Source organism: Pseudophryne corroboree, chromosome 6 (assembly GCF_028390025.1).
Source record: "Pseudophryne corroboree isolate aPseCor3 chromosome 6, aPseCor3.hap2, whole genome shotgun sequence".
In the NCBI taxonomy this organism is placed as follows: Eukaryota; Metazoa; Chordata; class Amphibia; order Anura; family Myobatrachidae; genus Pseudophryne; species Pseudophryne corroboree.
This window is the reverse complement of record NC_086449.1, coordinates 284,959,748-284,987,495: the sequence shown is the minus strand read 5'-3', so window position 1 is coordinate 284,987,495 and position 27,748 is coordinate 284,959,748. Positions and strand designations below refer to the sequence as shown.

The 27,748-nt window shown below is 44.1% G+C and overlaps 1 protein-coding gene across 4 annotated transcripts in view; it reads left to right on the top strand.

Moving 5' to 3' along the window:
- MYO5A (myosin VA) overlaps window positions 1-25,986 on the top strand; it is a 310,460-nt gene extending 284,474 nt beyond the window's left edge. For all 4 annotated transcript variants that reach the window (XM_063926103.1, XM_063926102.1, XM_063926101.1 and 1 more), the window contains 7 exons: window positions 1,112-1,266; window positions 11,235-11,324; window positions 12,538-12,688; window positions 14,076-14,358; window positions 15,287-15,461; window positions 16,275-16,355; window positions 22,605-25,986. In XM_063926103.1, coding sequence (XP_063782173.1) covers window positions 1,112-1,266; window positions 11,235-11,324; window positions 12,538-12,688; window positions 14,076-14,358; window positions 15,287-15,461; window positions 16,275-16,355; window positions 22,605-22,757 — 1,088 coding nt within the window. In that variant the 3' untranslated portion in view covers window positions 22,758-25,986. The remainder of the gene's footprint in view (window positions 1-1,111; window positions 1,267-11,234; window positions 11,325-12,537; window positions 12,689-14,075; window positions 14,359-15,286; window positions 15,462-16,274; window positions 16,356-22,604) is intronic.
- The last annotated feature ends 1,762 nt before the right edge of the window (window positions 25,987-27,748 follow it).

Here is a 27,748-nt window from a genome sequence, read left to right as displayed (position 1 = left end):
CTGGACCTCTAGATTCCAAAGCAATGCGATGTATAGTGATGAGTAGCAATTCAGTTTTCGTTTTCTTAATGAATAGACCCCCAGGTACCAACCAGTCAGATCCTATCATTTTTTTAAACACAGCCTGTAAAATGACAGTTAGATGCTAATTGGTTGGTACATTTTCTCACTCCACTTTATCTCTCTCCAAGCTTTGATAAATCTCCCCCTGAGAGGGGCAAGGGCATCAGGCATATAATGGGAATTAATGTCACGATAGAAATAAGACACTACCTTTCTAAGGGCAACCTAGAGCTGGGTACACACTAGATGATTTGTTGCCCGATCCCGCGGATCAGAGCAACATATCAGGTACGTCATCTTGTGTGTACCCATGATATGCACTTTCCTGAGGGTCGCTTGTGACATCCCCCATTGGCCCTGCAGCAGGGCAGATAGGGGATGTTGCTAGCAATTATATGCTGTAGAATGCAGCATGTCACGTGGCCCCCCCCCCCCCCCATTGGACCTGGCACCGGCAAGTGTGTATGCACTTGCCGAATTCTGGGTCCTATCGGCGGCAATGTCAGATTTCGTACACATCGCAAAGTATGGACCTAGCTTAAGAAGGGAAGGGGAGACCAGAAAAGTGCCTGTTCCAAACCGTGTGGCGTAGCTAGAGATAGCTATAAAAGGTGGAGCTGGGAAGACCAAACTCCAACCAGAATTCCTCATAAGAATTTTGAAACAGGTGGCTAATTTTAAAGACACCATGAGACAGCCAGTAAACATTTAGGCTGAGTAGCCATTTTAAACAGGTCGATACAACCTGTAACAGCGAGTGGAAGATTTCTCCGAACATGTATCTTATGTTTAAAATAACCTGTAATAGGTATAACATTACAGGCCACCAAATAATCAGGTTTGGAGGAGATGAAGACACCCAAGTACTGAAAGAAAGAGTCCATTGCAAGGGAGGGCAGGGGAGGTAACACGTACTGTATTTATATTGTTGCTTGTATTGAAACTTCGAAAACAGATACGTTTTATTTACAACTAGTATCCAACGACATGTTATATTTTCCTATATTCTATGGACTCATCATTGATTATGCCTGCAATTTTTTGACAGAATTAAAGCCCCGAGGCGTTGCCGTGAATCTTATTCCAGGTTTGCCAGCATATATTTTGTTTATGTGCGTCCGCCATGCTGATTACCTTAATGATGACCAGAAAGTCCGATCCCTGCTTACGTCAACTATTAATGGCATCAAAAAGATCTTGAAGGTAAGTTCATATTTCAAGAAAAAAGGAGGCTGCGCTATCAGAGGAAAGAACAATGTCAATCACTAAATGTGTAATTTAAAACAATTTATTAAAAAACAATAATTCATTAAAAAGCAGTACTTCTGTGCAAGATAATATGCCAAATATATGCAAAAAATGGGTTTTACCAATTATATGCAAGAGTTGGAGTTTACCCAAGGTATTGGTACAGGACAGATGGTTTATATTCTATAGGATCCGTTCCACATTTTGCCCATGAATGATACGTCCAGTCCAGTTATAATCCACTATGGAGAGTCCCTTTTTAGATGGTGATTAAGAGAGTCCATAAAAAAGTTCCATATGCCGCTAGAGGGTTAATGCAGTGTCCTATAAATGGTGAATACCTCATGCAGTGCAAGGCACTTACCCTTTGGAACAGGACATCTTTGAATTGGACCCGAACAAGCCCAAACCGTTGACCAGCTATCCAGAGGAGTCCGAGAGAGGCACCATCCGATCTCCGCACTGCATGAGGTATTCACCATTTATGGGACACTGCATTAACCCTCTAGCGGCATATGGAACTTTTTCATGGACTCTCTTAATCACCATCTAAAAGGGACTCTCCATAGTGTATTATAACTGGACGTATCATTCATGGGCAAAATGTGGAACGGATCCTATAGAATATAAACCATCTGTCCTGTACCAATACCTTGGGTAAACTCCAACTCTTGCATATAATTGGTAAAACCCATTTTTTGCATATATTTGGCATATTATCTTGCACAGAAGTACTGCTTTTTAATGAATTATTGTTTTTTAATAAATTGTTTTAAATTACACATTTAGTGATTGACATTGTTCTTTCCTCTGAAAGCGCAGCCTCCTTTTTTCTTACAGTTTCCCTCCAGGGAGTGACTTTCCCGTATTATTGGCTGCTGCTTAGCTAAGCAACTCGCCTCACAGCGCCCAAATACCTTTGGGTATTTTTTTACCTTATTTTTGCAAGTTCATATTTCAGCAAGAATAAAAAAATAGCAGCACTCTTAATTCTGTTTTTTGTTTTTTTGTTTTTTTAAATGGTTTCATATTGTGATCTAAGTGACTTAGGGGGGTATCCAATTAAAGGTGAAGATACATCGGGCACAAAAAAATTCAGTTTTTCCCGATGTTTCAACCTATTTTCTTCCAGGCTATCCAATTTGGTCAATAATAGTTCCAATACTTGCTGTTGTGCGCCCCCTGGAATATTTGGACAGTCCTGACAATGTAATGAGCAATGTTCGTACTGATAGTAGGCAGTCCTCTCTATTAATCCAATCTTTAAGAAACCAATTTGTCCTTTTTCCTCTGGTGGGTAGAACTTCGTAGCTTTAAAAGATTTGCATACCCCCAAAAACTAAATGGAAAAAAGCACATATAGTGAAGTACAGTTTATTTGTTACACAAATTCCAATGTTAAAATTCCAACTTCATAAATTAATAGAAATGATCCACCACTAACTGGCAGACCAGCGTACCAGAGATCATGGGGTGTCGGTAATGCCCACCCAGAATAGCTTGTGGTGTCACCTCCTGGGATTCTCAGCAACAATCCACGTCCTGGGTCACCAACTTTTTGGTCTCACTGGTATCAGAAGGTCGATCCAATCTATCACCAACGCATTTCAGCTCATATAGAGCCTTTTTCAAGGTGTATCATACTTTCTATTCCATGGGGAATAGACGGGCTCCGCAGGAGACCGGGCACTCTAAAAGAAAGATTAGGTACTATCTGGTGTGCACTGGCTCCTCCCTCTATGCCCCTCCTCCAGACCTCAGTTAGAATCTGTGCCCGGCTCGAGCTGGTTGCACACTAGGGGCTCTCCTGAGCTTCTAGTAAAGAAAGTATTTGTTAGGTTTTTTATTTTCAATGAGATCTGCTGGCAACAGACTCACTGCTACGAGGACGAACCTACCTGCTTGCAGCTAGCTTGGGCTTCTAGGCTACTGGACACCATTAGCTCCAGAGGGATCGAACACAGGCCCAGCCTCGGTCGTCCGGTCCCGGAGCCGCGCCGCCGTCCCCCTTGCAGAGCCAGAAGACGGAAGATTCCGGAGAAAATCGGCGGCTGAAGACTCCGGTCTTCATTAAGGTAGCGCACAGCACTGCAGCTGTGCGCCATTGCTCCCTATGCACACCACATACTCCGGTCACTGATGGGTGCTGGGGGGGGGGGGCGCCCTGGGCTGCAATTAGAGTACCTTACATTGGCAAAAAGCACATAATATAGCTATAGGGAAAAATCACTTTGTGTTAGTGTAAATCCCTGATTATATAGCGCTGTGGTGTGTGCTGGCATACTCTCTCTCTGTCTCCCCAAAGGACTTTGTAGGGTCCTGTCCTCAGTCAGAGCATTCCCTGTGTGTGTGCGGTGTGTCGGTACGGCTGTGTCGACATGTTTGATGAGGAGGCTTATGTGGAGGCGGAGCAGGTGCCGATAAATGTGATGTCACCCCCTGCGGGGTCGACACCAGAGTGGAAGGTATTAACCGACAGTGTCAACTCCTTACATAAAAGGCTGGATGACGTAACAGCCGTGGGACAGCCAACTTCTCAGCTCGTGCCTGCCCAGGCGTCTCAAAGACCATCAGGGGCTCACAAACGCCCGCTACCTCAGATGGCAGACACAGACGTCGACACGGAGTCTGACTCCAGTGTCGACGAGGATGAGACATATACACAATCCACAAGGGGCATCCGTTGCATGATTACGGCAATGAAAAATGTGTTACACATTTCTGACATTAACCCAGGTACCACTAAAAAGGGTATTATGTTTGGGGAGAAAAAGCAGCCAGTGTTTTTTCCCCCATCAGATAAGTTGAATGAAGTGTGTGAAGAAGCGTGGGGTTCCCCCGATAAGAAACTGGTAATTTCAAAAAAATTACTGATGGCGTACCCTTTCCCGCCAGAGGATAGGTCACGTTGGGAGATATCTCCTAGGGTGGATAAGGCGCTCACACGCTTGTCAAAAAAGGTGGCACTGCCGTCTCAGGATACGGCCGCCTTGAAGGAGCCTGCTGATAGAAAGCAGGAGGCTATCCTGAAGTCTGTATATACACACTCAGGTACTATACTGAGACCTGCAATTGCTTCAGTATGGATGTGTAGTGCTGCTGCAGCGTGGTCTGATACCCTGTCAGATAATATTGATACCCTCGACAGGGATACTATTTTGCTAACCATAGAGCATATTAAAGACGTCGTCTTATATATGAGGGATGCACAGAGGGATATTTGCCGGCTGGCATCTAGAATTAATGCAATGTCCATTTCTGCCAGGAGGGTATTATGGACCCGGCAGTGGACAGGTGATGCTGATTCTAAAAGGCACATGGAGGTTTTGCCTTATAAGGGTGAGGAATTGTTTGGGGATGGTCTCTCGGACCTCGTATCCACAGCAACAGCTGGGAAATCGAAATTTTTACCTCAGGCTCCCTCACAACCTAAGAAAGCACCGTACTATCAGGTACAGTCCTTTCGGCCTCAGAAAGGCAAGCGGATCAAAGGTGCTTCCTTTCTGCCCAGAGGCAGGGGGAGAGGGAAAAAGCTGCACCAGACAGACAGTTCCCAGGAACAAAAATCCTCCCCTGCTTCTACTGAGTCCACCGCATGACGCTGGGGCTCAACAGACGGTGCCAGGTGCGGTGGGGGCGCGTCTCCGGAACTTCAGCGACCAGTGGGTTCGCTCACAGGTGGATCTCTGGGTTCTACAAGTGGTATCGCAGGGATACAAGCTGGAATTCGAGGCGTCTCCCCCTCGCCGTTACCTCAAATCAGCCTTGCCAACTACTCCCCAGGACAGGGAGGTAGTACTGGCGGCAATTCACAAGCTGTACCTCCAGCAGGTGAAAATAAAAGTTCCCCTCCTTCAACAGGGACGGGGTTACTATTCCACAATGTTTGTGGTACTGAAACTAGACGGTTCGGTGAGACCCATTCTAAATTTGAAATCCTTGAACACTTATATAAGGAAGTTCGAGTTCAAAATGGAATCGCTCAGGGCGGTTATTGCAAGCCTGGAAGAGGGGGGATTACATGGTATCACTGGACATCATGGATGCTTACCTACATGTCCCCATTTACCCACCTCACCAGGAGTACCTCAAGGTTGTGGTACAGAACTGCCATTACCAATTCCAGACGTTGCCGTTTGGTCTGTCCACGACACCGAGGGTGTGTTCCAAGGTAATGGCCACAATGATGATATTCCTTCTAAAGAAGGGAGTTATAATTATCCCGTACTTGGACGATCTCCTTATAAAGGCGAGGTCCAAGGAGCAGTCGTTGATCGGAGTAGCACTATCTCAAGAAGTGCTACAACAGCACAGCTGGATTCTGAATATCCCAAAGTCGCAGCTGGTTCCTACGACGCGTCTGCTGATATTGGGCATGTTTCTGGACACAGAACAGAAGAAGGTGTTTCTCCCGGAGGAGAAGGCCAAGGAGTTGACATCTCTGGTCAGAGACCTCCTAAAACCAAAACAGGTGTCGGTGCATCATTGCACGCAAATCCTGGAAAAGGTGGTAGCTTCTTTACGAAGCAATTCCCTTCGGCAGGTTCCATGCAAGGAACTTTCAGTGGGACCTGTTAGACAAGTGAGGATCGCATCTTCAGATGCATCAGCTGATCACCCTGTCCCCGAGGGCCAGGGTGTCTTTGCTGTGGGGGCTGCAGAGTGCTCATCTTCTCGAGGGCCGCAGATTCGGCATTCAGGACTGGGTCCTGGTGACCGCGGATGCAAGCCTCCGAGGTTGGGGAGCAGTCACTCAGGGAAGAAATTTCCAAGGACAATGGTCGAGTCAGGAGACTTCCCTACACATAAATATTCTGGACCTAAGGGCCATTTACAATGCCCTAAGGCAAGCAGAACCCCTGCTTCAAAACCAGCCGGTGCTGATTCAGTCAGACAACACCACGGCTGTCGCCCATGTAAACCGACAAGGCGGCACAAGAAGCAGAATGGCGTTGGCAGAAGCCACAAGGATTCTCCGATGGGCGGAGTATCACGTGCTAACACTGTCAGCAGTGTTCATTCCGGGTGTGGAAAACTAGGAAGCAGACTTCCTCAGCAGGCACGACCTCCACCCGGGAGAGTGTGGACTTCATCTAGAAGTCTTCACGCAGATTGTGAACCGTTGGGAACGGCCACAGGTGGACATGATGGCGTCCCGCCTCAACAAAAAGCTAAAAAAGTATTGCGCCAGGTCAAGAGACCCTCAGGCGATAGCTGTGGACGCTCTAGTGACACCGTGGGTGTACCAGTAGGTTTATGTGTTCCCTCCTCTTCCTCTCATACCCAAGGTACTGAGGATAGTAAGTAAGAGAGGAGTAAGGACTATACTCGTAGTTCCGGATTGGCCAAGAAGAACTTGGTACCCAGAACTACAAGAAATGATCTCAGAGGACCCATGGCCTCTGTCTCTCAGACGGACCTGTTACTGCAGGGGCCCTGTCTGTTCCAAGACTTACCGCGGCTGTGTTTGAAGGCTTGGCGGTTGAACGCAGGATCCTAACGGAAAAGGGCGTTCCAGATGAAGTGATTCCTACGCTGTTAAAGGCTAGGAAAGACGCTACCTGAAGTTCAGACGTTGTTAAGGGAGTGCTGCATATTCAGCCCCCTTTTGTGCCTCCAGGGGCACCTTGGGATCTCAACGTAGTGTTGGTTTTCCTAAATTCACATTGTTTTGAGCCACTTCAGAACGTGGAGTTGAAGTATCTCACGTGGAAAGTGGTCATATATATTTGGCCTTGGCTTCGGCTAGGCGTGTGTCAGAATTGGCGGCTTTGTCATGTGAAAGCCCTTATCTGATTTTCCATAGGGACAGGGCAGAATTGAGGATTCGTCCCCAATTTCTCCCTAAGGTGGTATCAGCGTTTCATTTGAACCAACCTTTGTGGTGCCTGCGGCTACTCGGGACTTGGAGGCCTCCAAGTTGCTGGATGTAGTCCGGGCCCTGAAAATTTATGTTTCCAGGATGGCTAGAGTCAAAAATACTGACTCGCTGTTATCCTGCATGCACCCAACAAGCTGGGTGCTCCTGCTTTTAAGCAGATTATTGCTCGCTGGATCGGTGGCGCGATTCAACTTGCACATTCTGCGGCTGGACTGCCGCATCCTAAATCAGTAAAAGCCCATTCCACGAGGAAGGGGGCTCTTCTTGGGCGCCTGCCCAAGGGGTCTCGGCATTACAACTTTGCCGAGCTGCTACCTGGTCGGGGTCAAACACGTTTGCAAAATTCTACAAGTTTGATACCCTGGCTGAGGAGGACCTTGAGTTTGCTCATGCGGTGCTGCAGAGTTATCCGCACTCTCCCGCCCGTTTGGGAGCTTTGGTATAATCCCCATGGTCCTTACGGAGTACCCAGCATCCACTAGGACGTCAGAGAAAATAAGAATTTACTCACCGGTAATTCTATTTCTCGTAGTCCGTAGTGGATGCTGGGAGCCCGTCCCAAGTGCGGACTCTCTGCAATACGTGTATATAGTTATTGCTTAACTAAAGGGTTTTGTTATGAGCCATCTGTTAATGAGGCTCATTTGTTGTTCATACTGTTAACTGGGTATAGTTATCACAAGTTGTACGGTGTGATTGGTGTGGCTGGTATGAGTCTTACCCGGGATTCCAAATCCTTTCCTTGTAGTGTCAGCTCTTCCGGGCACAGTTTCCCTAACTGAGGTCTGGAGGAGGGGCATAGAGGGAGGAGCCCGTGCACACCAGATAGTACCTAATCTTTCTTTTAGAGTGCCCAGTCTCCTGCGGAGCCCGTCTATTCCCCATGGTCCTTACGGAGTACCCAGCATCCACTACGGACTACGAGAAATAGAATTACCGGTGAGTAAATTCTTATTTTTCTATTTCATTTTTGGGGGTATACGAATCTTCTAAGCTATGAAGTTCTACCCACCAGAGAAAAAGGACAAATCGGTTTCTTAAATATTGGATTAATAGAGAGGATTGCCTACTAGCAGTACGAACATCTCACATTTTATTGTCTGGACTGTCCAAATATTCCAGGGGGCGCACAACAGCAAGTTTTGGAACTATTATTGAACTTTATGGGGGGAAGGTGACCACCCCAGCACCTTTTGTTGTGAAGCGCTGTCTTTTCAATCTTTTTCTTTTATCCAATTTGGTCGTCTGTAAAAAAAAATAAAAAATTAAATAAAAACATTATGTCCAGAAAACACACAGGTTCAGTGAAAGCTGTGTGTTTTCAGTAGAAACAGCCCCGTTTTCGGGTGAGGCAGGTGAAACAAAATCCCTGACAAGCCGGCGTGTGCCGATGCTTTTGCGGGGCTGATTGGATAGCCACTGGCGAGACAATTAGCCACAGTAATTAACTGCGGCTAATTGGATACCCCCTTAATGAACTTGCTAGTCTATAGCCTGTGAGTCTGATAACAAACGTACATATTTTTACATTCACATCAATGTCCACATTAGGCCTGCTTTTACTCTACTTATCAAAAATGAGTCTGCACTTAATTTACATTTGATGATAGTATTTCTGTTCTTTATATAGTGCCAGCATGTACCGGCACACTTTAGGATGGATGTATGTTTGCAGTAAGTCACGTGTAAGATAGTTGTTGCATTGGTAGACTTCAGTCACACAAATTCATTACAACATGTCTACCTGCTCCAATCTATTTACTGTAGAATAAAAATGATTATGGAAAGGTGATTAAGATCGCTTAGTCATATTTATTGTGCACAGCATATCTTGTGTAAGAATCCTATATAATACGCTTGGGTTGAATTATTGGATTGGTGCCGCCATCATGCATGTCTGCGGTAATGGTTTGGGAAAAATGAATCCTATAGCTTGTAAGGTGATTTATAGGATCCAATAATTTGTTGTCTTGTATTTTTCACCATCTTACTTTACACATATGGTGAATGGAAACAGGCTATTCTGTGTGGTATATTTAGGAATAGAGCGACCTGAAATCTAATTTCCTGTGCAGCTGCAATGTGGCTGTGATACAAATGGAAACCAATGCCTATTAAAGTGTGTGGTCAAACATAATGACTACTGTTCCATGTATCTTCATATAGAAGCACATAGTAAAGGCATTATAAGCTAAAAATAACTAGTTCCTGTAAATGCAAAATCTTAGATCTAGTTTACTGGTACATTAAGCTACAAAGGAATCCATTACTGGCCACCCTCTTTGCTAGTATGGGCGTCATATCTTCTGCTGTCTACACCAGTCAGTCACTTAGTTAATAGTCTACATCTTTGCTGGTGGGCTCTCTGCACTGGTTCTTTTTAGTCTCCTGTTAGAAAAGGCAGTGTAACGCTGGTCATACACGCTAAGATCTGCACATTTGGTCTCATCACTGACTCTGTGTCAAATATATCCATAGGCGTAGGTGGGCCAAGCGTTTGGTTCCCATGGGGCCTCATCATTGTGGATTGTCCATATCAACACTGACACAAATGGATAGCAACCACTTTATCTTTGTCTTTAAAGTTTTAAAATCATTATGCTAATTATTGTTATTTTTATATATATATATATATATATATATATATATATATACAGAGAGAGAGAGAGAGTTTTTATTGTTATATTTGATTGTGTGTTACCGGGTTATTCTACCATCTGATAATGGTAATATAAAAGAGCGTATATCCGTTATTGAGTATTATCACAAAGAGGCTGCTTGGACCCTTTTGGAGTGTTATCCGTTGCCCACAGAGTATATGGTTACACTACAGTAACATCCAGTGTATTTTGTTGAGATCACAGTTCTCCGTATGATTCTTACAGCCTAATGTGTTCATAATATCTTTATTATATACATGCCTACTGACTGACTGGAAATTACCCTTTTAAATGGTTACTCAAATTGAGATATATAAACCATCGAATACCGGCACTCCTAAAGTCTAGAAGCAATGCTTCGTTGGTTGCCTTCACAAACCGGTAACATATGGAACAGCAGGGGCAGCACTCCGATCAGAAATAAATGCAATCCAGGCTTAAATAATGTGAGCAACATTTCAGATACTTCGCCGGTGCCCTCACAAATAGAAACATACAGCAGCATAAAGTGCTATATGGAGATCTATCTATCTATCTATCTGGATAATGTGCAGCACTCCGACTTACTGTGTAGTGTGTTTCTTTTTGCACTCCGGAGTGCCGCACTTTATGCTGTGAGTTAGATAGATATATACAGTATATACATCTATCTCACAGCATAAAGTGCGGCACTCCGGAGTCCAAAAATAAACACACTGCACAGTAAGTCGGAGTGCTGCACATTATCCAGATAGATAGATAGATCTCCATATAGCCGGCAATCTCACTCCTCTAATATATATATATATATATATATATATATATATATATATATATATATATATATATAGCTATAGCTCACTCTTGCATGTACTGATTGTAGATCGCGCAACCAGTGATCAAAGCAAGCGCTGTGTGTGTGTTCTATATTTGGAAGGAGCCCTTGGCGACTGTGCGTGGATGGAAGCAGCAGTGCACAGCACCCGGTATGGCTGACATTAAGAAGTGAGATAGTGAGGCTGTATCATGCGGTGGCTCGGAGCCAGCATTCTCACAGGCTCCTGGAGGAGTTAGACGTTATGCATCATGGCCTCTGTACAGCTGAACAATGGGCTGGGTTACTCAGTGCACGCATGCCAGAACAGCTTAGTCTGCTGTTGCTCGCTAGGGTTTAACCCTTCCACAGCTGCAGATAAGATCCCAGAGAGCTCTGTGACATAAATGTTATAGCAGCCTGTTACGCTAATCCTTAAATGCCTGGACATATTGAGTAAGGCATCTAGTACTATTCATGTTATCAATCTAGTTTCCTCAAACATGCTGAAGGATATAGGGCTATTATATTTTGTCAGTCCATGTTACTGGTATTCCATGTTATGTGTTCTCTCTCTCCCCCATCACAGAAAAGAGGAGATGATTTTGAAACTGTGTCCTTCTGGCTTTCCAACACATGCCGATTCCTTCACTGCCTGAAGCAGTACAGTGGAGAAGAGGTACAGTTCTCTCAGTATTTCATGTTGTCTTCTCACCACCAAATGAAAGTTTGTGTAAAACTGAGTTATGGTTTATCTGCCAGATGCTACTTACTTTATAAATGAATACGTCCAACACCCAAAATCAATAATGTGTCGTGAAAGCATTTCCCTTTAAATTTGGGGAACATTCATGCACACTGGGGCACAGGAAAAAGGTAGAGTAAGTCTGCAACCAATCAGTTATGCGTTTTCTGGAAATGTTAGAATCTGATTGGCTGCTAAAAGCTATAGTGCTTTCTGCGTATGCAATTTTTTATTTTTTTGTCTACCTGGTCTGGCAGCTCACCAGAAGAGAACAATTTGTGTGGTATTCTGAATACTCTGTCCTTATTCTCCGACATAATCTGCCACAATACACTAAGTAGCTGCCTCTGAATGGTAGTCACCCAGCGCAGAGTAGTAGCATGAGATTTCAGTTCTAATTCTCACATTGTAGCCAAAAGAAATCCACCATGACACCAGCTAGCGCACTAATACACCTGACCCTACTCCACGGGTCCATCTCTGGGAGTAATCAAAGTGTACATAGAAACTGCATATAGAAGTAATATTTATTTTCTTATATATTCAGTATTGGTAATTGACATTGTGTTACCTCCTGCTCCACCTGAATCCATCTAACACAAGCAAGGTATTACTTTGGAGATAAGTGTTCTAAAGCTTGTAACTCTACCCTGGTGCTCGTATGTAGGAGGCTTTGTAGTGCAGGGTAACAGTCCCGCTTGCATGCACTGTATGAGCCAGGACTTCCTCAAATTAATTGAGACACGTATGTTACATTCACTAGGAACCTTTTATTACTCATGTAACCAAACTGGTGTGAGTGCGGGCTTTCACAGATCACTAGTGACAGTTCTCTAACCCATTGTTAGTGGTTGCATATTCTCATTACATTGCATCATTAAACCCTCCTGTTTTATTTTATGTTATTAAAAACAATAAAGTAAACCTGTATACTGAAGGGATATTAATTATTACTATGAGTGAAAAACACATCATTAGACAAATTTACAAAACAGTGCAAATAATAAGCAATGCATGTATAGCTCCCAATAAAGAAAACACCACATTTGTTTAACAAGGAAATACAGTGTTTATTGTGACTTGTCAGTAGCAGGATGGCCTGATACAAGCGGATGATTACGTGTCATTCTCGTCCCTCTGTCCTCAGGCATTTATGAAGCACAACACAAACCGGCAGAATGAGCACTGTCTCACAAACTTCGATCTTGCTGAGTACAGACAAGTGTTAAGTGACCTGGCCATCCAGATATATCAGCAGCTGGTGCGTGTGCTGGAGAACATCCTGCAGCCAATGATTGGTGGGTAATATGGACAGGCTGTGGTTCTATCCATTGTACATTAAACTAATAGTGTCTGTGTGTGGAATCTTAGTGCAACTCGCCTGGATCTAATTTCTGCCTCAGCTTCTTCTTGAAGCGTCATTAAACTTGCATAAAGATAAATATATTAAACCTTCTGTGTCAGAATCAGCCCCTAGCTCAGACTCCTCTAGCGGGAAAGTAGAAATGAGCGTGCACAAATCCTGCAGGATATTTCACAGTTGATGGAGTTAGCAATACCAGAGATCATATGGACAGATCCTCTGACAATGTGTAGATACGTTTTTCACACTGTAGTCTTCCTGTAGCACATAGAAATGATGCTGCAAATAATACGCAGGCTGTGACCAAGTACAGCATCAAGTATGGCAGCTACCGGTAAAAGAATCCGGTCACACTTTGCAAAGTTAGTTTTTCTATTTGTTTATTGTGAGTGTATGCTTAGGTTCTCTTTTATTCTCTAGTCAAATGACATAGAGGAGATGTACTAAGCCTTGGAGAGTGATAAAGTGGAGAGAGAAAGTAGCAGCCAATCAGCTTCTAACTGCCATGTTACAGCCTGTGTTTGAAAAATTGCAGGTAGGAGCTGATTGGTACTTTATCTCTCTCCAAGACTTAGTACATCTGTAGGATCACCAGCACAAAGATCAATCAAATCCTTGATCCCTGCAGTTTATCATGGCAGGTCCAGGAAGTGACATGTATTTAGGACACTGAGGTCCTGACTCAGAGATGTATGTAAGCCCGATGGGTTTATGGTGCGTCTGCCCCATTATCTGGGAGTGGCGAGGCCATGGTCTGCATCTTCCAACGCAGATTAACTGACCTCACAAGTGGGCAGGAGGCGGCCATTCTGGCTAAGCTTACAGATGTGTCCTGCTCTGTCTTTGTTTTGTATGTTCCTGGGATGTGTATGCATGACAGGAGCGCTATGCTGCAGCTACGGCTCTCTAATGTAGAGTGAATGGCAACGGAGCATGCGTACGCAAGCACCCTGATATTCCGGGAATCGTAGGCTACATTGTGTGCTCAACTCAGCAGCAATAGAGGGGGACACTGTAGGCTGTGGCACTCTGATCTGAGATGCTGGCAGGAGGTGTCCTTTTCCTTCAGACGCCTCCTGCAGGCATGCACAGCAGATACAGTACCTTCAAAGACGCTGCTGCTGTGCAATACTGTCCATCTCCGAATCAGTGCATTATGAGATGCTGTATGTGCAGTGTTTCTTGATATTTATTTATAGGTCAGATTTGTTGGTTCTGCTTTTGATCTAAGGGATAATGTGTAAAATTAACAATTTCCGGTTTTAAATAAATTTGCCCAGACCGTTTATTGTGTAGTAAATATTACCTTTCCTGTACCTCAGTCTCAGGAATGTTGGAGCATGAGACCATCCAGGGTGTCTCAGGGGTAAAGCCCACAGGTCTGCGGAAACGGACGTCCAGCATTGCTGATGAAGGCACCTATACTTTGGACTCCATACTTAGGCAGCTGAATACCTTCCATTCCATAATGTGTCAGCATGGGACCGATCCGGAGCTCATCAAGCAGGTGGTGAAGCAGATGTTTTACATTATTGGCGCTGTCACACTCAATAACCTCTTGCTCAGAAAGGACATGTGTTCGTGGAGCAAAGGGATGCAGATAAGGTGAGGATGGACAACCGGCATAGCCTAGTCATAAATGTGCATTCAGCCATGCATTTACATAGGAACGCAGATTGCCCAGCATCATGCAGATGAGACATTGCTTACAGGGAACCAGTCCATGTGGTACAGTCCATTAAAGCGCTCACTTATTGAAAGAACATTTAAGGCCTTACAGTGAAATACACTAGGCGTAAGTGGCCTGTGGCTCCTTAGTGCTGGCTGCACAGGCAGACGTTCATTGTCAGTGCATTCTGTATGTAGCGGATAAACAGCTGTAAAGCTGTTCAGTGACTCCCAGCAACAGAGTACTGCATACCCTGACATGTTACCTTCAAGGGTGATGGTGCCTGCTAAAAAACACTTCTGTTACTAGCAGCCAGAATGAGGACAGTGCAGGAGACTAAACTGTTTTGTGCCAAATATGTATATATAGTGTGCCTAAATAGCTTCCAGTCAAAGTCCGTGGCTCTCCATTAACAAGCATATTGCTGTGTCGAAGTTAATTGGACATTAGTGAATAGGCATGTGGAAAAGTTAATGCAGGATATGCTTTCAAATGATTCTTTCCCAGGTAGGCCATGTAATATGACCTTGGAAGTAAATGTTAAAGTAGTATTTAGTGTAATAATCATGTAGCAATAATAAAATATCTTAATTGTAGAATTTTTTTTTTAGTTATTTAACTTTAAAAAAGAAAAACTGCATTCCTATAATAGTCCTATCATTTGTACAATGCTGTCATCCAGCCTATCTCTGGAATGGTGACCCGGTCAGCTACCTTCTAGCTGACAGTAGTAAGTGTATATCTGTAGCTAAGTCATAAAGTAGACCAGGTGCTGTAGCCTATAAAGTAACAGTTCCAGGCTTTGTCCATCCCGCTACACACGGAACAGACTAAAATGCTTATGCTTTGTATAACACCACTTAGGTACAATGTGAGCCAGCTAGAAGAATGGCTGCGTGACAAGAATCTGATGAATAGCGGGGCCAAGGAGACCCTGGAGCCCTTAATTCAGGCTGCTCAGTTGCTGCAAGTGAAAAAGAAAACTGATGAGGATGCTGAAGCTATCTGCTCTATGTGCAATAGTCTGACCACTGCCCAGGTAAGGTCATCTATCTCCTCATCTCAGCAGGGTGGGTATAAGCGGAGCGCATTGGTTAGCCGCCTTTGTTGCCACATGTGTGAGATCATTAGCTGTAGACAAACTGTTTTGGAGGATATCCAATGTCATATTTGGAGATTTTTCTATTCTAAAACTTGTTTGAGGGAAGCAGTATTGTTCCTGGAGTTGGAGGAATAAGTTAAAATGCCAGTTTTCATATATATCTTGTACTTTTAAAATGCTTCAATCTATTCCGTTACTTAAAGACAAGTTGGGAATCAAATTGGAGGTCGCTACTAGAGATATATTAGAAGATGGAAATGAAAACTCGCCATAGAGTTTAATCAACTTGTCCCAAACAATCAGTCTGATGCACTTTTCAGTCTGCATAGATTGAAGAGGTCTGCTATTTGAGTCAGTCCATAAAAGATCCAGTAAAGGGAAGGTTTACATATGAAGCTTACAATGTCTACCCAGGGTTTTTTTTTTTTTGGTTTTTTTCATTCTATAGAGCAGAGATTCAGAGTCCTATTATTGTCTAAACAAATGCTCTCCTTCTGGATGAGAACCTCTAACTATTCCCTCCCCCCAAGGTGTACCATTTCCAGGAGCGTCCATCCCAGATTTATGCATTACTTCTCAGAACTACAGTATTTGTTCAACTGTCATTGATTGTAAATTGAGGCATTAAAACGATTAACATTATTTCTTTACCAGCCTTGTGTCATAACCTTATTTCTTTATATACATCCATGCACATGTGCCAGGTAAGATGATACCAAGCGCATACTAATGTGTCATATCTCTCTATAGATTGTGAAGGTTCTGAATCTTTATACTCCTGTAAATGAGTTTGAAGAGAGGGTCCTGGTGTCATTTATACGTAACATTCAGGTACAGTATGCACCGTAATGAGCTTCATTTCCTGTTATATTCTGCCCTTACACGCACCGGGATGTAGTTATAATGTCAATATATACATTGTAGAAATGACAATGAGGACAGTTGTGATGTCGCCATTGAACATGTCAGTATGTGCAGAATACCGACATTCAGCACAGACTGGCAGCGTAGGTTTAGGCACTAGGGGGAAGGTTAGAGGGTAGGATTAGTCATCGCTGATGCTGCCATACCAGGTAAGTCACCACTGGACAACCAGGGATGTTTTGTCGACATTCTAATCACAGAACCTGGCGGCTCACTCCCACCAAGCATCTCCCACTGCATGGTTTATTGAGGCTAGGTGTCTGAGGACGCATCTGTACCACATCCCTCGCACCGTTATCCATAAGTAATGCTTCACTAATGTTAAATGAGAACAATCATTTGAAATGTACTATTATTTGTTTTAAAAAGTAGTGTTCAAGATATGTGCACTTTTTTTACTTGGATATAATATTTTAACTGTATAATGGCTGTAGAGTTGCATAATGCATGCTCCATGTTTCCAGCAGACAGAATGTGGAGATTCTTCTGCTGACAATGTTTATTTCTTTTTCATCCACTAGGGGTCACTGGAGTACTCTTGGGGATATGGACGGCTTCCGCAGGAAACAGCACTGAATATTTAAATTTAGAACACTCCACCCCTCCATATCCCCGAGTACCTCAGTGTTTTTTCTGTGCTCGACGTAGTAACAGCTCTGTGGCTGAGTCCACAATTACTTTGAATTTTATTTATTTTTTGGAATATTTTTTCTATTTTTATTACATCCCTTTCCCCCTTCCAAAAGGCAGGGTCAGGGATAGTGCAAGCTGCTGATAGCAGCAGGGGCGTGTCGGTCCTCACTAAATGAGCACCCTCACAGCCACACACAGATCTTCTGTACACAGGCTGGCCGGCGCTTACTGAGAAGCCCCGTCGGAGCCTCATCACAACGAAGTGCAGGTATGTGTGCGGGGTGGACAGCTCCCGCTGCCGCCCCGAGGTGTGGGGACATTGATTGCAGGCGCCGCCGCTGCTCCGGCCGCCGTGTCTCATGGACCGCCCGCTGCTCCGGCCGACGCTTGCTCATAGCCGCCCGCTGCTCCGGCCGCCGCTTCGCATAGCCCGCACGCTGCTCCGGCCGCCGCTTCTCAGAAGCCCGGCCGCTGCTCACGCCGCCGCTTGTTCAGCTGCTCTGCTACTCATGGCGCTTCACAGCGCGTTCCCCGTCCCGCTTCCAGGTCCCGCTGGCTTCCCCACGAACCCGCTGCCCGTCCCTTAGTGCATCCGTGGCGGGGGGGGGGGGGGGGGGAAGGGGGAAAAGGTACAGCAGCAACATGGCAGTATGATGTGTATATATATATATATATATGTAGGACTGGCAGGGATGGTTACACAGGCTATTTAGGATATCAGTGGGAATAGAACCTGCACTGTGATTGTATGTATAAGCATGGCAGCCATTTTTAACCATGCTTCCTGTGTCTTCCTGCTGTGATTCCAGAACGTTCCAGTACTACATCTCTACTCCACCGGAGGCGCAGGGGTGTTAGTGGGAATTTGGGATCACATTTCATAGTACTGGCCACGTGTACTGCACTTGGCCAGATATATATATATATATATAGAGACACCTTACTACTATTTTACTGAGTCGTGCAAGTGTCTGTGTTTGTGTATTGTATTGTCTGTCGCCATAATGAGTAAGGCACCAGCAAAAACTAAAAAGCATAATTGCAAAGTCTGTAGCAGTGTGTTACCGGATGGATCTACCACATGTACAGTATGTTTTGTGGATTCGGTTCAGAATACAATTTCTGCTCCAGTTTTACAGCCTATTTCCTCACCGACCCCTCCTTGGGAAATGTTAGCAAATGTACTGGCTGGGTTGCAATCAGAATTGACCGCCGCTCGACAGGAGCGGGAAACGGCAAGATCTGAGTCTAGAGTGAGACCGCCAGAACTAACGGAGGCGTCTCCGCCTTGCGTAAGGTCCAAATCCATTTTGGGTAAACGGGATACATTTCATATGTCTTATGATTTTCCAGTTTCTGCTATGTTGCATTCTGACGATTCCATGCCAGACCTCACGGAACAAGATGAGGGTGAGGAGGGCGAAGTGGAGTCAGATAGTGAGGATTTTAACAATTCCGGCATTGATGATCTCATCAGAGCGGTGCGTCAGTCTCTGAAGTTTACTGAAACTGAGGAGCCTCTCACAAATGATCAGGTCATATTTACTAAACGACAAAAAAAACTCCAATAAGTTTTCCGGTCTCGGAATCTCTTAATCAGATGTTAGTAGAAACACGACAGAATCCAGATAAACGGTTTTCTATACCTCGCAGATTTAAGTCTAGTTACCCGTTTCCAGACTCGGTAACATGTACATGGGAGAATCCACCAATAGTTGATTCGTCAGTGTCGAAGCTTACCAAGAAATTAACCATACCAGTGCCAGCAGCTACTACGCTTAAAGACCCTTCAGATCGCAAGATAGAAACTATGCTAAAGTCCATGTATGTAGCAGCAGGAGTAATGCTGAGACCTGGATTGGTTGGCATCTGGGTCACTAAGGCGCTCATAATATGGATTACAGAACTCAAATCTGCTTTACATGACGAAAACCTGATACTACTTGCAAATCAAATGGGTGAGGCTGTAGAGTATCTCTGTACAGCGTCTACTGACGTCTGTCAGCTCACTTCTCGTATTTCATCGTCGCTAGTTACGGCACGAAGAGCTCTCTGGCTGCGTGCTTATCATGCGGAGGCAGAGGTCAAACGAGGTATAGAGGCGTTGCCTTACGATGGCAAGAAGTTGTTTGGTCCTGAATTGGACGCATGGATTGCTGAGGCTACGGGAGGTAAGTCTGTTTTCTTACCATTGCCTCCACCGGTATCAAGAAGGAGGTACGCTGGACCTTCGTTCAAATCCTTTAGACCTCAGTCCTTTCGAGGACGTGGCAGAGGAACAGCCACGCCTGCTAGACGTGGACGTGGTTTCCAACAAACCAACACAAGTCGCCAGGACGCTAAGGTTACCGACAAACCAGTGGCATGACGGGCTACCAGCCCATCTCGGTTCTCCGATTGTGGGAGCACGCCTTCAGACGTTCCATTTGGCGTGGATCCGCAATTTAGTGTTAAAAGGTTACAAAATAGAGTTCGACTGTCTTCCACCTCTGCGGTTTTTCAAAACAGGATTGCCTCTGTCGGACGACAAGAGGGCGGTTCTGCAAATTGCCATTCAGTCCCTACTGGATTCAGCAGTTTTGATTCCGGTCCCTGTACATCAACAGGGTCAGGGTTATTATTCCAGTCTGTTTGTGGTACCGAAGCCGGATGGCTCAGTCAGACCAATATTGAACTTAAAGGGTCTAAATCAGTACGTAACTTACTACAGATTCAAGATGGAGTCTCTGCGTTCCGTGATTGCGGGTTTAGAGCCAAAGGAATTTATGATTGCGCTAGATCTCAAGGATGCGTACTTACACATTCCAATTTGGCAGCCTCATCAGAAATTCTTGCGGTTTGCAATACGCCAGAACCATTACCAGTTTCAGGCTCTACCGTTTGGCCTGTCGTCAGCACCTCGGGTATTCACCAAAGTGATGTCTGTGATGATAGCTCATCTCAGATCCCTGGGAGTGACAATAGTTCCGTATTTAGACGATCTGCTCATCAAAGCTCCGTCTCAACAGATGCTTCTCCAACATGCGCTGCTAACGTACGATGTACTGGTTCACCACGGTTGGATTTTCAACTTCAAGAAATCACAGTGGTCGGGCTCGCATCTGCAGATTCACCACAGGGTGAGGTTGTCGCCAAGGGCAAGAGTGTCTCTGCTCTGGTGGCTCAAGGAACACAATTTAAACGCAGGGAGACTGTTCGGAGGCTGGAATTGGATAATTCTAACGACGGACGCCAGTCTCAGAGGTTGGGGAGCGGTAATTCAAAATTGTCAGCTCCAGGGTCTCTGGGCGGATCACGAAAGATTGCTGTCTATAAATGTCCTGGAACTCCGCGCAATTTACAATGCGCTACGACAAGCAGTGCACATGCTTCGCTCTCAGACTGTCCAAGTGCAGTCAGACAATGCGACGGCGGTCGCATACATCAACAAACAAGGAGGAACGAGAAGCCGCATGGCAATGCGGGAAGTAGCTCGAATCCTCAATTGGGCGGAATACCACCAGGTGATATTGTCGGCCGTGTTCATTCCGGGAGTGGACAACTGGGAAGCGGATTATCTCAGTCGTCGGGATTTTCATCCAGGAGAATGGGCATTAAATCCAGAAGTGTTTCACATGTTGGTTCAGCGATGGGGTTATCCTCAGGTGGACCTAATGGCGTCTCGCCACAATCACCAAACGCTCCAGTATGTGTCCAGAACAAGAGATCCAAAGGCAGTGGCGGTGGATGCTCTCACCGTTGCGTGGCCATACAGCCTTGTGTATCTGTTTCCACCGTTTCCATTGCTCCCTCTGGTGCTAAAACAGATCAAAAGAGAGTCTGTCACAGTCATACTAGTGGCGCCTCATTGGCCTCGGAGAGCTTGGTTCTCGGATCTCCGAGGACTACTCGCAGACGATCCTTGGCCGCTCCCACTACGTCCAGACCTGTTACAACAGGGTCCGTTCCTTTACCCCGATTTAGCGCGGCTGCGTTTGACGGGGTGGCTGTTGAGACCGCCCTCTTAAGAAGAGATGGCATCCCAGAATCCGTTATACCAACCATGTTACGAGCTAGGAAGCCGGTTACGGCAGCTCATTATTACAGAATATGGCGTACCTATATAGGTTGGTGTGAAGCTCGGAAGTTTCCGACATCATCTTTCAAGTTATCCCGCCTTTTGTTATTTCTACAGACGGGTTTAGATGGAGGACTGCGTTTATCTACACTAAAGGTGCAGGTATCTGCTTTGTCAATTTACTTTCAAAGACGATTGGCTCTATTGCCGTCTATGCACACTTTTTTCCAAGGTGTCCTCAGAGTTCAGCCTCCATTCATTCCACCTACAGCGCCATGGGACTTGAATCTGGTTTTAGATTTCTTACAGTCTTCATATTTTGAACCCTTACAGCAAGTGGATATAAAGTTTCTCACTTGGAAAACAATTTTTCTTCTAGCCTTAGCTTCGGCAAGGCGTGTTTCAGATTTGGGTGCCTTGTCATGCAAGCCACCGTATTTGGTGTTTCATGATGACAGAGCGGAACTTCGGACGAATCCCGCTTTCTTACCAAAGGTAGTGTCATCTTTTCACATCAATCAACCAATAGTAGTTCCTGTGTTGACAGCACATTCTGGAACTCTGGATGTGGTACGCGCATTACGCGTTTATGTATCCCGAACGTCTTCAGTTCGTAAGACGGATACGTTGTTTGTTCTCTATGATGCTGCCAAGATGGGTTGGCCAGCGTCTAAACAAACCTTATCCAGATGGATAAAACTGACCATACGTCAGGCTTACCTTCATGCTAGGTTACAGCCGCCTACATCAGTAACCGCTCATTCCACACGTTCTGTGGGAACTTCATGGGCAGCTGGTCGGGGAGCTTCTACGACGCAGCTTTGCCGTGCGGCTACATGGTCTTCAGTGCACACGTTTGTGCGCTTTTACAAGTTTGATAAGTTTGCGGCATCAGCATCTAGCTTTGGCCGCCTAGTGTTACAGGTGCCAAACAGCTCTCCCGCCCACGGGGGAAGCTTTGGTACGTCCCAAGAGTACTCCAGTGACCCCTAGTGGATGAAAAAGAAAATAGGATTTTGGTACTTACCAGGTAAATCCTTTTCTTTGAATCCATAGGGGGCACTGGACGCCCACCCAGAGCAGTTTTACCTGGTTTGTGGTAAGTTCAGAGGATCTTATGGTAACACACTCTCACCGACTGGTTCAAATTTATCAAGTGCTGGTTATGGTGTCAACTGTTTAGTTGTCAGTAACGTTATGTGTCAACTTCGTTGTTGTCCGTTATGTTATATGTAATACTCCATTGTCAACCTCTCTATAGTTCCTGTTCGGCTCAGTAAAAAACACTGAGGTACTCGGGGATATGGAGGGGTGGAGTGTTCTAAATTTAAATATTCAGTGCTGTTTCCTGCGGAAGCCGTCCATATCCCCAAGAGTACTCCAGTGCCCCCTATGGATTCAAAGAAAAGGATTTACCTGGTAAGTACCAAAATCCTATTTTCCATCTTTTGTCTCTTCCTCCACAGTTACGTCTAAGAGACCGGAAAGACTCCCCTCAGCTGCTAATGGATGCCAAGCACATCTTCCCTGTCACCTTCCCATTCAACCCATCATCTCTTGCTCTAGAAACAATTCAGATCCCTAGCAGCCTCGGCCTAGGGTTCATCACACGTGTGTAAATAGAGCCTCGCTGCCTCATGCTGAATCGCCCAGACCTACATGTGACACTGGAAGCATTTTGGAATTCACCATTGCATCCCTAGTTACTAAAGTCACAAGTTTCCTGTGATTTGTATATCATGTATAAGAGACTGATAGACAGGTGCTTTGTGGTATTCATTCATTAAATTGTCTAACTGGTAAATAGCCTTGGTTACTGCACATAGGGGGACATTTACTAAGCAGTGATAAGAGCGGAGAAGTGAGCCAGTGGAGAAGTTGCCCCATCAACCAATCAGCTGCTCTGTATAATTTTATAGTATGCAAATTCTAGATGTTACTTCAGTGCTGATTGGTTGACATGGGCAACTTCTCCACTGGCTCACTTCTCCGCTCTTATCACTGCTTAGTAAATGTCCCCCATAGTCCTGGAGCTAATAACCATCCCCTTCCTGTAATGCCAGACAGACAAGGACGTGAGACGGAACATCTGTGATGTACTCAGAGCAGCGAGGAAATTATGGTATATTGTAGTAACCTAGATCGTTACAGACCATTTGCATAAATGGGTGTATACATAACTGTATACACACGTACCAATATACAAACCATGTTATTTATGTTAGTTAAAAAATAAATAATAAAAGCAAAAACATTTCTATGAAAGTATTGGAATAAAGTTAGCTTACTGTGTTATGTAGATTGTTTATTAGACTGTAGATTATTATTCATATTAAATGTTACCGTATTTTGTGTTCCTCTAATGTTACAGTATCCATATTAAGCACTACAAAATAAAATTTTCATCTCTTTATTATAAAGTATGTTTACAGTACATGTGTTTATTAGGGTGAGCGCCGGAATGGCTGATTCTTTAGCTCAGAGAAGGAAAAGGCAGCTTAAGCACATATGAATTACTGAAATATTAGGATAGCTGTTTACAAATAAATAACTACATAAAATGTAAAAAAAAGGCCTTAATGAACAAATATCTCAATATATTGTTAATAGCGAAGACTAGTCTTTCCTGGATTATGTTTTTTTTTTAGTGTCAAGTTTTAGTTTTTCAGTCCATCACAGTATTTTTTGCAGCTGATGGTTATAATGATGTTTACTGGTGTGTCTTAGTCTGTGTCTTTTATTTATTGAACTGTGGAAGCTTGGTATATGCGGGGGACACATTTCCTGGTTATTAAACTGGCTTACAGAAAAGCAAATACTGTATTCCCTGCCATAGACTCGCATGGACACAGGACTTCCCTTGTGTTACAGTGTCATGCATGATAAAAGTACATGCACAGGACCCTGTTACACTGGGGATATGCTATGCGCACTTATGTTTTTTTTCAACGTTTAGCTTGAACAAACCACTGCACTACAATACATCCAGACATATCCTATCATATTGTTGTTTGTTTGGTTCTTTTTAAGACTAGTTAAGGACCGAGCACCTACACTACTATTAGAACCTACTCATAGGATTCCATATTAACACTGGTGAAATTGAACATTATTTGTACCCTATAGAGAATTGACCATCTGCAACTACATACTTACAATACTGAGTTCATGAAAGGGACCAACCTAGTGACCCAGGGCCGGGAAGTTATTTTTATAGATTCTTTTGTTCCATTGCAATGTGATTTATGACCAAATTGGATAAAACCTAATGTTCTATAATGAAGCAGCTAAAACGGTGTATTTTCCAATTCCAATAATTTTACTGACACCACATCTTACATCCCGCCACAGAGGACAATAGGACCCCATTATTTCTCAAAGTTTTCAGATGCTTTCATTAAAGTTTGTGTAGACTATATTCCATACAGCACAATAGTTGTATTAGTCCTTCTTGAGACCTTGCATTTCAAAGAATATTCTTAATCTCTCATATGCTTCAACCCCTCAACTAAATCAATTGTGGGGATCCTACTGCAACTCGCCAGCATAGGCTACGTCCATTTATAGCTTCTTGGTGTATGTAGCGGACTGGTGTCCCGTTGTGCTGTTTTATTACATGTGCTTGCTCTTTGTCCATTAGAGTGACACCATCTACTAAATGACCACATCCATTTCTAAATTCTCCAGGCAGCATTTCCAGGCTGATGTCTCCAGTGCTGTGTTAATTGAAGGGGCAGGGTACATTTCAGCCCTTCTTCAGGATCTCGTTATAGATCTTCTGTAATCACTCCTGTATGTGCTGGTAATATTTTGGGGGACTCTGTGATTGTTACACTGACAGACTTTTTTTTATTTTATAGTTAATCCAGCTTCCTATTGGCCACTAGTTAGGTGAGTGTTTACCAATGTTCTGCCCCTCAATAAAATACCCTAATGTTCTGCCCATTGATAACACATAAAATACCTTATTTCTCAGAGTACAACTGATACAGTTGAAAAGGACTTCAATAAGTCGCTAATTAAACTAAAAGGGTCCCAAGAAATCCCTTTGAATATATTGCTTTGTCTGATTAACACAATAGGTATGAAACTGAAAAGTAAATGCCCTGTTATGGTACACTGAGTAAGCATTTGGCAATGGCTCATTTTTGTCAGAGGTGTAATTAGCAATTATTAAGGTGGAGAAGTAAAGCTAAATTATAGCAAAACAACTGTTTTTATAGGAAAGCATATCTTGTAACTTGCATACGCACTTTGAGCTTTTTTATGTATTTAATGTTTGTATTAGACTTTGCCAATCTCTGCACTCTGGGAGAATGATCTTTCCCCAGGTCCTTATATCCAGCTGGCAATTCCTTAGAGCGAGCACAGAGCTGAGTGTGGCTTCCTCAGCCAGTGGTAAATCGTGGGTACTACGTGATCATTTTGTGCGGGTAATGAAAATGATGCGTCTTTTTATAAACGTCATAGACAGAGTTCACTACTTACTCTGCATGAATCTGTTTTAGTCATGGTCATGTTGATAAATGCACACTGTGCATGTAATGTGGCTTCAATCACTTCCTCATGGCACTGTTATTAACATCCCAATGTATTATATTCTTTACGGACTTAACCGAAGTAGGAAACATTTATTTAAGTATATATTGAAGTAGGACAAATTTATTATTCTAAGAGAAAGATTATTAAATGAAATAGAATGTTATAAAATGTCATCCAGGTACTTACAGTAAAGGCCAAATGCTAACACGTATACTGTCTAATGTTGTGCTTTGCAAATGTTTGCATCATTAACTGTAACTAATTAGCAATCACTGTACATTGTAAAAAATAAAATTCGTTCAAGAATGTGGTGCTCTGTTTGATTATTTTCTTTTCTCAGTCAGCCACTAGGGGACACTGAAACATGCTGACACTGGCTATAGACTGGCGGCTATAGGGAGCCTGGCACTTTAAATTTTAAAGAAGTGTGAAAGCTCGTCCCCCTCTATCACCCATCAGACCTCAGTTTTAGAATTGTGGCGAGGGAGCCGGTCACACTTGGCTGAGCTCCAGCCTGGAAGGTTCATAATAATGCAGATCATTCCGTATCTGTGAACGATCACGATGCGCTGTAACGCTGGTCGTTTGTCGGAGTTTCTGATCTTCCCTGCTGCAGGGAAGATCTAAAGCTATAGTCAACGACAGGATGATCCTAGATGTAGCCACTCCAAGATCTTAAGATATAACTTAAAGATATATCATGTGTATTGTACTGTATCGTTTGCCCGGGACTGGCGGGGGAGTTCAAGGGAAATCATTAATGAGAAATCATCATTTACAGGTCATCTAGTGTATGGGCACCTTTAGCCTTGAAAAGTGATAACTTTCATGGTGATAGAATACCAGCCAATCAGCTCCTAACTGCCATGTTACAGGCTGGGTTTGAAAAATGACAATTAGGAGCTGGTAGGTTGGTACTTTATCACTGCAATTTATCACTTCTCAAGGCTTAGTAAATCTGGCCCTTTGTATTTCTGAACCAGTGGTAGACTCTGTCTAGTCACCCTTTGGTAATAATATCATCAGTGCTTAGTTGTAATATGTTAGTTCTTTAAACTGAACATATATTCCATCCATAGTGGAGGGCAGTCGTTTTATGAGACAATCCGTATTGATTAGAATGCCCAGATGATTCACTAAGAACTAGTTGTATTATATGTGACGAATCCACAGTGATGCTAGTGACTGTATAGGCTGCATTTGTAAGACGGCTTGTTCCACCTACGAAGTGGCTTCCACTACTATGTGTAATTGTAGGGGGATCCGGCCGGGATCCCAGCTGTCAAAATACAGACTCCTAGGATCCCAACACAGCTAAGAAGACTGGTGCTGGAATACTGACACCCTGAATCCTGATCGCTCCAATCTCGGCACGCAGGACAGATAAGCCGTGGGAAGGGGGTGGGGTAGGTTTTTAGGCTGCATGAGTAGGTGGGTTAGGGTTAGGCACCCCTGGGGAGGGTCAGGCTGCAGGGGGGGAGGGTTAGGTTTAGGCTGTTGGCTGGGGAGGGTTAGGGGACCATTGGGGGAAGTAAGTATACTTACCTTCCCCCTTTCAGGATTCTCATTGTCGGGATGCCACGTCGGTATTCTGATGGTCGGCATCCCGACCACCGGCATAACAAACCCAACACATTGTAGATTATACTTTGTATATGCATAATAAGATAATTGGCAGGGTATTCTGAGACTTACGCTGGCTTGTGTATAGCATGCACATTGGACTATCGGTCTGCTTTAGTGGTGAATGCTAATGTATATAGCAGTTGTGCGAATTTAAGCAAAACTGACAGGAGGCAAGTAAAAAGATACCCACTTCCAGCTTCTCTCTTTCGGCACGTCCAGAAAGTGGCCTGAACCACCCCCATTTCCTACAAAGCTCCCCATCGCCACCCTTAAATGTCTGCTGTATGTCAATCATGCTGCAACTTTTGGAGCACTGCAATAAAATGTTGGACCCCGTCAGTACCAGGTGGGAAACCACCTGGGAATACTGAGTGTTGTAGGTCTCTTGGGTAATCCTCAAATTCTAACGACAGTAGATTCAAAATCTATCTTCCATCAATAA